Source organism: Arabidopsis lyrata (genome assembly GCF_000004255.2).
Source record: "Arabidopsis lyrata subsp. lyrata unplaced genomic scaffold ARALYscaffold_4, whole genome shotgun sequence".
Taxonomy (NCBI): Eukaryota; Viridiplantae; Streptophyta; class Magnoliopsida; order Brassicales; family Brassicaceae; genus Arabidopsis; species Arabidopsis lyrata.
In genome coordinates, this window is record NW_003302552.1 from 15,373,803 (window position 1) to 15,386,625 (window position 12,823).

The 12,823-nt window shown below is 32.7% G+C and overlaps 2 protein-coding genes across 2 annotated transcripts; both read right to left on the minus strand.

Annotated features, from left to right (window-relative positions):
• Positions 1 to 2,698: 2,698 nt before the first annotated feature.
• LOC9315461 (mitogen-activated protein kinase kinase kinase 3) lies at positions 2,699 to 4,740 on the minus strand. Its single transcript, XM_002881184.2, has one exon. The coding sequence runs from the start codon at positions 4,034 to 4,036 to the stop codon at positions 2,918 to 2,920; it is 1,119 nt and encodes a 372-aa protein (XP_002881230.1). The 5' UTR covers positions 4,037 to 4,740; the 3' UTR covers positions 2,699 to 2,917.
• A 5,519-nt stretch (positions 4,741 to 10,259) lies between these two features.
• LOC9317298 (protein usf) lies at positions 10,260 to 12,007 on the minus strand. The gene is made up of 5 exons (XM_002881185.2): positions 11,765 to 12,007; positions 11,340 to 11,482; positions 11,125 to 11,254; positions 10,863 to 11,054; positions 10,260 to 10,770 (listed from the first exon to the last, which is right to left on the minus strand). Exons 1-5 carry the CDS (start codon positions 11,927 to 11,929, stop codon positions 10,564 to 10,566), a joined length of 837 nt encoding a protein of 278 aa, XP_002881231.2. The 5' UTR covers positions 11,930 to 12,007; the 3' UTR covers positions 10,260 to 10,563.
• Positions 12,008 to 12,823: the final 816 nt, after the last annotated feature.

The following is a 12,823-nucleotide window of genomic DNA, read 5'->3' on the forward strand; positions in this document are numbered from 1 at the left end:
AAAAAAAAAAAAAAAAAAGGATATTTGATTTTTTAAAAAAAGTTTTGTAACTAATTTATAGGTTTTACAAAATATTTTTAAAATCTACATCTAATTATATAAACTCTTAAAATAAATGTCTTAACTCGAATAATTTAATGTAGATTATATCATTACAAACTAAATTACTAACTAAAGATATAAAATTATGTTTTGACTTTTTTTTTGGACTAAAGAGTAAATTATGTTTGACTAAGAATTACAAACTATACTACTAATTTTGCAACTCATTTCGGAACATAGGAACATCAACAATGAGAATAGAAGGAAGACTATCAAGGTGGAGATATTGTATTGCATCATCTATGGCCACAACTAGCACACCAAACCACTCTTCAAAGCATTGGCAATTGGCAAATGACACTTATTTTTGCAGCATTAGCACATCCGTAACAAGCAAAATTCTAGTTCGTCTCCTAGGGACGAACATACACTTTTCGGCGTTATGAGAAGAAGGATCCAAGAGATGCTGGAGTTGATTCCTTTGATTGAATGTGCACAAAATAAAAGTAGAAATCAGTGATAAGAAAAACAGAGAAGAATCACTAGCGTATAAAAAGAAAACGCATATATAAAGAGTCAATGACAAGAAGAATCAGTGTCAACAAAGAAGACAAAGTTAAAAAGAAAGTGTCGTGAGTGACTTTAGTTAAGAAGTAGTTGGGCTAATTTTTTAGTTAGGTCCAAAGAAATAAGTGTGTTAGTTAATGTCTAGAATCTAAGTGTAGTTGTTATGCCTAAGTATGAGTAGTGTTGCTTGTGTAAGAAAGTTTTGTTCTAAGTCTGAGTGATTAAACATTGGCCTTATTGGATGAAAATTGATTACCCTCCTTATTTTAATTAAAATTGAGTCTTGTTAGATCAAAATTGATAAGCCTTCTTATTTTGATTAAACTTGGGCATTATTGGATCAAAACTGAAAACCCTTCGGGCTAATCTTTGAGTTTACTGTCCATATTTCATTTTTTTTTGGCATGATATTGTCCATATTTCATTGTTTGTCTTATTTATTAGTGAAACTTAAATTTAAGAATAGTGGGAGTTTTAAGTAATTCTGTAACATATTATTTTTCGGTTTAATGCATTTTGATTTTATTTTAAAAAACTAATAATTGGTTAATCCTTTAGGGTAATATAGTGATTACTTCAAAAGCCGACACTGAGGAAAATGAAGCATCTTACAAATCCAACGACCATGGAATGTCATTAGTACAATTGTACAAATATATTTAAAGATGAAGGTAAATTTTCTAAACTAAAATATTGACATTTATCTTATAGATCTTTCTTGATTTTTCTATAATTTTCATAATATATCGGTTAGTCAGCTCGACCGTTCGATCTCCCAATAATAATACAAAATAATTTAATTTATGAAACGAAACAAATTTTCAACACATAATTGATCCAAAGATTTTTTCTTTTCTGAACGTGAAATCTCTTATACGAACCAAGTGGCGTACTAAAATGTTATATGAGCAGAAAAACAATTTGAAACTAATTAACATTGTGATAAGATTCTAGATTAAAATCGTACCAAACCAATTATATTGATTTTTAATATTTATTTATTGTTTTTCAACCCTCAAAAACTTAATATACAAGATCAATCCCAAAGGCAAAGTCAGATTAGGCGCGTACGTATACATGAGTTAATTTACTCTTCAATTTCCAAAGATATAAATATACACAGGACATATTATCGTCTTTAAAGTTAAGCATTCATGTAGTAAGTGCCCATGCTATATATGGTTACAACTTTATCCAAAACACGAGTCAAAACCATAAAACAAAAGATTCGTTATTCACCTTCTAAGTAACAAAGATAACTCTCCAAACATGACCTTACCTTGCAAGCAAAGTATTCTTATCTTCATCTATTATTTCCCATTACTTAACCTTATCTTCGCTAAGATTTTTGTTGTAATTATAATGTTTTTAACGATATATGGGAAGATTCTAAAATGAAACTTACGACAACTTTACATAGCTTTACAACAATTATTTGAAATTTATTGTTGTGTTAGAAAAAAATGGGTCTAATATGGAACTATAATGAGATGAAAAACAATTCTAATGCATATTTGACAACAAAATATATAGATGAAAATGGATCATTCTGTGGAGAAGATCCAATAGTGATTAACTAATTATGTGAGGTGTCAACTTTTTACATATTAAACTTGTGGAAGCAAAGACATGACGAATCGTCACATTGGCCTAACGAAGCTACCAAATTACACAAATGAATATATTACACGGATCATCTTTTATGATTCGAAAGGAATCTTTAGGTTTTGTCAAAAACACAAAGTGACCAACCAAAACCAACGAACCAATTCGGCCGATTTGGCACTTTTCTACTTTCTTTACTTCACTTCTCATTTTCCTCACGAGTTTTAAATATTTAGATTTGGTACCATGCCCTATTTTCTATTATTTTGATATCATATCACCCATAACTCTCAATAATATGCCAAATTTATTTAATAAGTTCATTTATTTGTTATACAATTGAGAAAATTTGACATTTGGGACATTATAAAAGGTAATGATTTATCTATATTATTAATTTCTAAGACTAACGTTAGTCAAAATACAAACAGTGAAAAACATGGAATAATAAGATTTGAGTGTAATAGTTCAACAATTTTCTCTATAACAGGCCAACAAACCTTGAAACTCCATATAATTCAACTCTTGTCCAAACTTAAAAAATCGGGTTTGGTTTTAAAACAATCGTGATTATAATAATATACATGTGATCAATCGAAGATTCGGAGACTAATAAGCTACATTGATCTCCCTAAATTGGAGATCTTCCCTAATTTCAACCCCTAAGCTTTCTACAATTCACCCAAATGACCCCAAATCAAATTTACAATTCCCCCACCAATACATTTTCACTAATAATCAATTCCTCATGTGACCCACTAATCATTGTTCCTTCACATCTCACTCTCACCGTAATCCAATCCCCACCCTCCATATCCCATCTGGTCCCATCCAAACCACCAAGACATCTCAGCCGTCCGATCCTTTCCGAATAACAACCCCACAAGTTTAAACGGTCAAGATCTCTCGAATCCTTCTGTAATTCCTCTGTTTCTTCTTCTTCCTCTTCTTCCACTGATCTCCAAAACGTTTGATCTGTCACACTTGTGGGTGAGCTTGAAACCAAACCGGAAACCAAAGCCGGTTCAATGTCCGATTTAGTAGTCAAAAACGGATGGTTTAGGAGTTGTGTCGCTGTCCATCTTTCCTTTGCTTCCCTCTTCAAACACTTTTCCAAAAAGTCCTTTGCTTCTTCCGCAAGCAAACAAGGAAGCTCCGGAGTCTCACCCGAATACCCAACTCGATAAAGAACCGAAACCGGATCCTCCCTCGAATTCGCCTCTGTCCACGGTGGAGAACCCGTAACCATCTCAATCACCGTACACCCAACCGCCCATATATCACTCTCCTTCCCCTGTTTCTCCCCACGCGCCACCTCCGGAGCCATAAACGCCGGCGTTCCCATAACCGGTGACTCGAATTCTTGGTCAACCCGTTTTGCACACCCGAAATCTGCAATCTTGGCCTCGCCTTTCTCCGCAAGAACCACGTTACTTCCCTTTACATCGCAATGCACGATACCTTCCGAGTGTACATACTCCAATCCTCTTAATATCTCGCGCGTGTACTTCACGACCCGAGTCTCGTCGACTCTGCCTCCGTTTTTCGCCGCCGCGTCAGTCAACGTTCCGTACGGTGCGTACTCCATCAAAATATTATACGTAACGACACCGTTTGACTCTCTTTTGGTTTCTGATCCTCTGTATCCGATCACGTAAGGAGAATTCAACGACGAGAGAATCTTGGCTTCTCTTTGCAAGAACTCTGAGTGGTGAAGCTCGGAGGATTTAACGGCGAGGATTTCATCTGAATTGTGACACGTGGCGGCGTAGACGGTGGCTGTCGAGCCTCGGCCTAGGATTTTTCCTCTAGTCCATTCCATTTGGAGAAGACTAGAGAAGAGTTCTAAAAATAAATTGTTTTTTTTTTTGTATGTTTGTTTGATTTTGCTTTTTTCCACTCTGCTTATTCAACAGAAGCTTTATATAAGGGTGAACGATTTTTTTTTTTGGTTGTGAATTAGATAGTGTATACTTTTGGTAACATCGAGTTTTATCTACCAACGCTAAAATTAAAATTATGAATATAATAACGTAATTATGTTCTTGTGTACACACGTGGATTGCTTTTTGAGGTGGATAACCAAATGTAACCCGTTTCGATTTGATTTGATACTATTTTATGAAAGGTCTAAAAAGAAACCAATAAGAGAGAAATGTGTACAATATGTGAAGTTTCAAGAGTACAAAATTTGAGAAACGTGAGTGAAATATCAACTGGTGTGTGACGTGGCATAGAACGTATCTAACGTAAGTTCGTTGAGTATTGGTGACGTGGTATTTTTTCGTTTTGACGAGCCTGTACTCTTTATATTACAGTCTCTAGAAAGGATGATGTGTCAATATTTGGTTGGTCAAATCAACTTTTAGTTTCTGATACGACCAGAGTTACGTATATCTCTCGAGCGACGTGTCCACAAGGTTTAGATGCTACGTTATGGTTTACAAGTGGCCTAATGTTTTATTTTGTGTAAAGGAAGAAATAATTATTACAATTATTGTTTTGATTTGTGGTTTCTTATGAATTCGGTATTGCAAAAATGAAATAAGTGGAGAGGAGAAGTTGGGCACTTTGGTAGATTTTGATCGATTATCTGCACACTTGGACCTTTCTCGTTACATTTCGTGATCCTTTATATCTTTTTTTGCATATATACTTTCTTCAGACTTCTTGCAAGTTGTTGTTTTTACAAAATTATTTTATAAAATATATACAATTCTTGTCTGAAAATGTTTTTATTTGTTGTCTATCCTATTTTATCTTTCGTTTTGGTCTAATACTTTGAAAAAATTATTTGTTTATAACAGTTATTATTCTGTTTTTTTTTCTCATTGCAAAATATCATTAAGATTTCAATGTTTTAAATATGTCTTCATGCCTACAAACAAATGCAACAAATATTCTCATTTTTTTTCAACTGAGTAACATAAACAAACCCGGGTTATTCACAACTAGCTAGGGAATTGGTCGTTTAATAAAAAAGAAAAAAAAAATTATTTTATTATAATTATAACAGAACGAGCCAAAAATCTGTTAAAAATTTTTAAAACATGGAACAAAAGTTAATACAAATTTAAAATAATTCATACATAAACAAAATAAAGGATCTAAAAAATTAGAGAAGCCTATACATCTTAGAAAATGAAAAACAGTCTGTTTCAAACAAACATTATTATTTAAGACGTCGATTAAAATAGAATTCTCCTTTGAAAATTGTTTTTTGCTAGTTGTATTATATTTAAAATTTATTTTCCTGAAAAATATCACTGGCAAGATTTGGGTTATCATTCTTCTACCGGAGACCAAGGCTATAATATTCAACTCTATATTTGTTTACTCTAATCTAGTCAACTTGTTTGAGATAGATAATAGACGTTCGTTAAACAAATATTGTGACAAGCATACCAAATTTAACAATAAAATAGATTAAGAAGCTTCTTTTAATGAATCGTTTACCTCTTGGAAAGAAAATAAACGAAAGTGAGCGGTGGTTTTAACCACCATTATCGGTTGAGGCTTAAGAAATAATAAATAATCATTTTCAAATATGATTAGGTCTGTTTTATGGTTCTAACTTACAACTTACATTCTAATTAAAGTCAAGTTCACAGATATAACCACGACTAATTAAGCTAATGATGATTTTTCTTTAATTTCCTCATTTTTCTTTCGTTATTTACACTCCAAATAGCTATTTCATTATCAGTTTACGAACTAATTTTGAGAAGAAACATTTAATATGACTTAAATTGCAATATGTCGTTATAGCATATCATATAAATTCTATCTGAATCTCCGAATATCAAAATGGTGCAATAAGCTTCAATTGGGTGTTAAAACTTCATCGTATATAGCATTTTTTCTCTTATATTAAACGCTTTTTGGATTAAGTCAAAAACCAAATGTCAAAAAAAAAAAGGGTCACAAATGTTCCACAAATGGAAATTACAAGCTTTACCCATTTTTTTACTGGAATGGTACCTCAGATTCATGACTGTTTGATAGGTTAATTATTCTAATGTTTTATTTTTTTGATAAATAAACTAATGTTGAATCGTGACTCATCACATTTATATTTTTATTTGTCGGACAACAAGTATAATTTTCGTGTTGTTTGGTAGGCTTTTCCAGTACGCTCTCGTAAGATATGATATACTATTAAAAAAAAAAAAAAAAAAAGAAGATATGATATACTAACAAGTAACAAGTAACAAATATACATAAAACATTCAAATACGGAAATGTGTAAAAAAATAATGCGTGTTTGTAACACATGGCATGAAAACAAGGATGAATGTAAAAAGGGCAAGAACGGCCTACTTTAAGCAACAACCTACTCAATTTTAATTTTAATTATATGAATCTCACTATAAAAGTAAACCAATAAAAAGGGGGAAAAGGAAATAAAATGATTACCGGAAAAATATTTCAGAAAATAAAAGGGAGCAATTATTCAACTTATATACTAACGCAAGAATACAGATTATGAGTTTATGAAGACTTCAGAGACTGTTATTTAAAAGCATGCAAATCTTCAAAAAGTTATTAAAAGTTTGATTGGATCTAGATATTATTATAATTCAAGAAGCAAGATCTTATTTTCAAATTTGTCGCAACCACAAAAATAATTTATTCGTTAAAATTAAAGACAAATTTATTATGCGTGAGAAAAGCAAAATAGACCTCTTTCGTTGCTTCAAAATATAAACTCTAGATATCAAGAGTAAGACATAAGGAACTTTATATTCTCTTCTTTCTGGAAAATTAAATCTATTTGCTTTTTCGCATTATAAATTTACGATAATGAATCAATCTCATATGGTCCATATTTATATAATTTTTTGTTCACTTTATTTCAATCGGTATTGTTTAAAAAGATTTATGTAGCTAGTAAACTTTATTATATGGTGTAAATTAATTTTTTATTATTTGCAAACGATTTGCTTATATTACACCCTAGTCATCGATGATACTCAAAACTCGTGGCAATACTTTAGTCATACAGTATTTTAATTTTATTTATTTATCCGCAGAATAAGACACCCAGCCAATAAAATCCCAAACAATCATCTCCAATGATTAGAAAAATCAATATAATTCTTTTGATAAAACAGAAAAATCATTAGTAGCAAAATATGATTTTCTCGATGTCAATATGAACATGGTTTTAATATTTTTTACATAAATCAAATCCTTGTTTGAAAAATCGTTACGCGCTAGTCGGGCGCTTGGTATGGGCCTAGCGATTAATCGAAAAATTGGATTAAAATCGGGAATTAATCGGGGATTAGTTTTAGGATTATTTTAATATTTTATTGTAGTAAACACATAAAACTATATTTTGAGATAAATTTTTAGGAGTTTTATTATAAATTTATGATTTTTATTAAAATTTGAACATAAGTTATTGTAAAACATCACAAATTCCCAATTTAAATGATTGAATAACAAAAATAAAAAGTTTTTTTATACTTACAATCTAAAAATGATCGGGATATGTAAAATTAGGCAGGGAATAATCGGATTAGACAGAAAGTAAACATATTAGGCGGAGAGTAATCGGATAACTGATTTTTTTAGGAGATTAGTCATTAATCGATGCGGAAAGGGTGGGTCTAGCGATTAAGCGGAGAGTAATCGGGGTAGGCGGGGATTTTTAGAACAGGGAATCAAATAAACAAAGTAAATATAATTTTTATCTATAGATCGTATAACCACAATTCCATATGAGAGTTAATTGAGTGTAGACTGGGTAGTTTATGTGGATATTTACGGTGATCAAAGTTGATCTCCATCTTGTTCTAGATTTCATTCACTGCTCCAAACGTTGGGGTATCAAATATTCTTTTTTATGGTGGATTTTTTTTGTCAAATCTTTTAAGGGTTTTCTAGTTGCAACGGGTGTTTGATCAGTGAATATAATATTAATAGTCCAAAATATATCATTTCAACAAATTTGTTTCTCACTTTTTTGATATTAATTATTTCAAGAAATTTGTTTTTTGTCTCACTTACCATTGGCCATGAATCGCGTGGTTCCTTTAGCCCATGCACGTTTTATGTGTTACTAATTTAGTAGTTATACAGAATCACAATTTGTCGGTTGATTTGATATTAGTTTGATATCATTTGTCGGTATGCGATATACAAAAGAAAGATATTAGAGCAAAACTGAATGACGTATTTCTTATGTTGGTGAGAAAATGTGAACAAAGCTTGGGAAGTGTTTAGCCGCTTCTAGTTGTTAACCGACACTACACTTCAAATAACAAGATCAGCACAAGATCTTCTAAATTGTTTATCAGCCAAAACGTGTTTACTATTTAAATCTGTTTCTCATGTAATGTACTTTTATTTTTGTTTAATATTTTAGGTTCTAATTAGTTAAACTATGAAATTGTGGAACGAAATATTATTGAAAACATTTGTGTGATTGGAAAATTTGCGGATTGGCAAGATTTGTTATAAAGTCTCCAAGATTGAAATATATATGCCCAATATTTTACTTAACATGAATTATGTTAATCATTCAACATATAAGATAATAAAGGCTTGATTAGTTCTTCCGCTAGCATCCCGCTAGCACCCTCCTACCGGTTGTTAGCGGTCGGTTGGTTGTTAGCGGTTGTTAGCGGTTAGTACCAATCATAGAAACCGCTCTGTACCGCTTCAAACCGCTTGAAATCGCTGAATTCAAAAGCTCATTTCCGCAAGCGTTTGCGGTAGCGGTTGGATTTTTTTTTTAAAAAATCAAACGTTTACTTATAATTATTATAAAATATATATGAATCATATATATATCTTTCATCTTTGTATCACGTTCTCATCAGAAACCCTAATCAATATTCTAAAACCTTATTCTCTCAATGTCTTCCACCCAAACTGATGAAAATCAAGAACTAAACGTAAGTATCATATATCCCTTTATTCATTCACCACCTCATATGTAATTCTTTGAATATTTTTCATGGCATCGTTTTTTTCTTTTCATTATGTATTGCTTTGCTTTTTGATTGAATATATGTTTCGATTTGTTTTCTCGAATAGAAATTCACTTGCTTTTTGATTGAATTCAACCTTATTTACAGGTTGTCCTATTACTTGATGCAATTTTTGGTGTTAAACCAGCATAAAGTACTATCTTATTACAAATTTTCTTTATTTTTAAATAAATATTTAGTACTTTATTTATGGTTTTAATTATTAAGCATGTTCAATTTTTCTAATATTATCATAATAATATATTGGTGTTTTTATTTCTTTTTTTGTAATATTTTTTTATTTTTTTGGTTATTTTTTATTTAACTGCTACCGCACCCGCTTGTTTACTAGTCATAAAATTTCCGCAAACGCATACATTTTCAAACGCTAAACCAGTCGTTCAAAACGCTTCGTAACGCTTGAAACCGCAACCGTCCGCTTCAGCAAACTTGTACAACCGCAACCGCAACCGCTGCATTTAAATCAGTCAGGCCCTAACTATATTTAGTAGAAAGATGTGATACGGTGTCCTTCCTATACTTGCATTGTATTTTGATGAATGTCTTTTGTTAATAGTTTTCTACCAACCAGATCATTATTAATCAAATAGAAGAAACTGAAAATTTTACAACGTCGTAAGCCATAAAAAGGTTTTGTAGAGCTTTGGATACCAAAGTGTAATTAAAGTCTTAAACATGCAGCTGAAGTTAGCTGTTGAACATTTATGCTATTAATCAACGGTTAATCAGATATCGGAGTCAGATCTGAGTCACTTTAGACTTTAGAGGCCCTCTAATACTACATCCTTTAATACATTACTTTTTAGTTTTTACAAATACTTTTTGCCGACAAACAGAAAAAAAAAAATACATAGACAATGCTGAAACACGTGCTATATTGATTTATATACAATCAAATTAAGAGAGGAAGACAATCTGTTATCCTATCATTTTCGCATTCTTGTTGATATGATAAGAGGAGCTAGCATTGGCTTAAATTGAGTTCACACTGTCCTGCAATTTTAATGGATTTATTCCCCTGATTAAGATTTATTCACAATTGAGTACTTATAATAAGCTGATATAACAGACTTAGCAGTAATTCAATTTACAGTAACTACATGTACACTATCATTTCATAGTTTCCGGAATTGAACTCGTTACAAACACAAAAGACGAGACACATCGACGATATTAGTTCGAATTTATAAATAGGTTCGTACATTTCCACTCCATACCGATTCACAAGCAAACAAACCTCTTTATTTGATTCAGATAAAAGTCCTAAGAGCAATGTCCTTATTTTAGATCATTGGGCACCGCACAACGTTTTGGGACTTACATCAACCACTGCCTGAGGGAAGAAAGCTTAAGCCAAGTACTGTTTCATCCAGGAGGTGAAGCGAGACCAAGCAAGCTCCACTGCGGCTTCATCTTCATCGGAAAGTCCCATGCTTTTCCTTCTGCTCACTCCTTCTGGACTCCTGTTCAAGAACGCGTGCCCGTTTCCTGGATAGATGTGAACTTCATGTGCTACTCCCGACGCTTTCAGCTTCTCTTCTAGATTCTTTGCTGCCTGTAAAGATTGTAATAATCATTGGGTTCATGATGGAATCTCAGGTAATATTCAGACAATTTGATGTGTAATGTATCGGTATATACACATACCGATACATCAGAGAAACCGACAAAATTGTCAAGCTCTCCAAAATGAGCCTGAATAGGTGCCTTGGCTTGTGCTGGATCTGCAAGCTCTGAGGAAGGGGTCCCATAGAATCCAACAACAGCATCCACCTCAGGAACCAAAACAGAGCTAGCTATCGCTAATGCACCTCCCATGCACATTCCAGTCACACCAACCTGTCACCGCAATCATAATTCATCTGCAATTTCCTCGAGAATCAAATGCGATCTGAAAGAACTTTGTCACCTTTTTAGAGCCATTGGATCTTAGCCAATTAACAGAAGCGCGGATATCTTTGATGGCACCAGGCCAGTCAAGGCCATCCATTAAATGCTGTGCCTCTGCAGTATCCAAACCAACCTTTCCTCGATACAAGCTACAGAACAAAATGTTGTGAGAACTTGTCAATAAGCAATACATTTTTTACAAAACTGAATCTCAGCATTAAAAGAGGCACTCACTCAGGTATAAGGGCTTTGAAACCAGGTTCAAGTTGTGAGATTTTAATAGCATGGTTCTTGATCTCAAAGTCAACACCCCACCATTCTTGAATCACCACAATCCCAGGTGCATCATCTTTACCGACCACATAGGCATCGAATGTCTAACCAACAGATCACAGAGTATAAGTTTTCTTTGACTATAGAAGAATCATATACAATCAAATAGCTAAACCAAATGCATTTGGTGGGATTAGAAACTATCAAACGAAATGATGAATTGATGAATGATGATATTCACTCAACGGAAAGCAAATCCGAAACTGAAATTTACTTCAAAATCAGGCACTACGAATACGATAGAAGCTTCTGATACACCAAACACAACCATAAAAATGGCACTAAGTAGAGAAAAACTCAGGGATAGAAAAAAGAGAAGCTCTTACAGTGTCATCTCTTTGGATCTGGATTTTCTTGAAAGCAGAATCGGCCATTGATCGGACTGATAAGCGAGAAAACGAAGGAATCGAGGATCTATAGAGCGACCAAGTTTTTCCGATTGAAGAAGAGAAGATTCTGGAAGACGAAGATGACACTACTGCACTTAACATTGTTTTTGCGTCTTGCGAGGAAACAAATACTCTTCAGAGTCAACCCCAAACGAGACTTAAACGACGTCGTAGCTGTGATCGTGGATCTGGGCCTTGTATAATCTTATAAAGTATGGGCCACTAGGCCCAAATGATCAGAAGTACGTAATTTTGATTTTTTTTTTTGGATTTATTATTTATTGATACAAAATCAATCTACGACGATAATACGTAAATAGTAGCCGTACATTCTTGGTATATCCAAAAAGCCTGCATCGTCTCTGCTACGGTTTTGTCTCTTTTCTCCCAATTATTAGCTTATATCGATAGAAGACATTATTATCTTTGTTGGTTTTGTAAACGTGACAGGACCTGCTTGATTTTGTTTTTGTGAGATTCGTGGATTCTCGATTTGATGAAAATTGACTCAATGATTTCGTCCTTTCTTTCTATTTGGGGTTTTGAAGTCAACTATGTATATATGGACGTTAATTTTTTAAAATGTTAAGAGATAAATAATTGGCTTACGAAGCCAATATCTAGATAAGTGATATATATGAACAAAAATTAATCACAAAATATATACCAAGAGATGTCAATATGTATGAAGTTTATACATTAGTTCCATGAAATTTGAATTTAAAAGGACAGGAACTATATATGAATTCGCAAATAATAAATTCCCGTTCAGCCGGGTTAAGGTATAGACGTATAGTGCATGTATCAAAGGGCATAGCCACATCCCAATCGGGATAAATGAGAGAGTTCATCACGTTTCTTTTATATTCCTAAAATGGCGATGCGAGGAAATAATGGCAATTTATTGATTTCGCTTTCTATAATAATTTTCAATTTTTGTTGTATAACAATGATAAAGTAAACGTTCTTTAACACACAAAAAAAAAAATGTTACGT

Excerpts from the sequence above, each read along its gene's own strand:
- LOC9315461 (XM_002881184.2), bottom strand. The coding sequence starts at position 4,036 with ATGGAATGGACTAGAGGAAAAATCCTAGGCCGAGGCTCGACAGCCACC.
- LOC9317298 (XM_002881185.2), bottom strand. The coding sequence starts at position 11,929 with ATGTTAAGTGCAGTAGTGTCATCTTCGTCTTCCAGAATCTTCTCTTCT. Across the intron at positions 11,255-11,339 it reads TTCAAAGCCCTTATACCTGA|CTTGTATCGAGGAAAGGTTG; the intron begins GTGAGTGCCTCT and ends TTTGTTCTGTAG. Across the intron at positions 10,771-10,862 it reads TCGGTTTCTCTGATGTATCG|GCAGCAAAGAATCTAGAAGA; the intron begins GTATGTGTATAT and ends CAATCTTTACAG.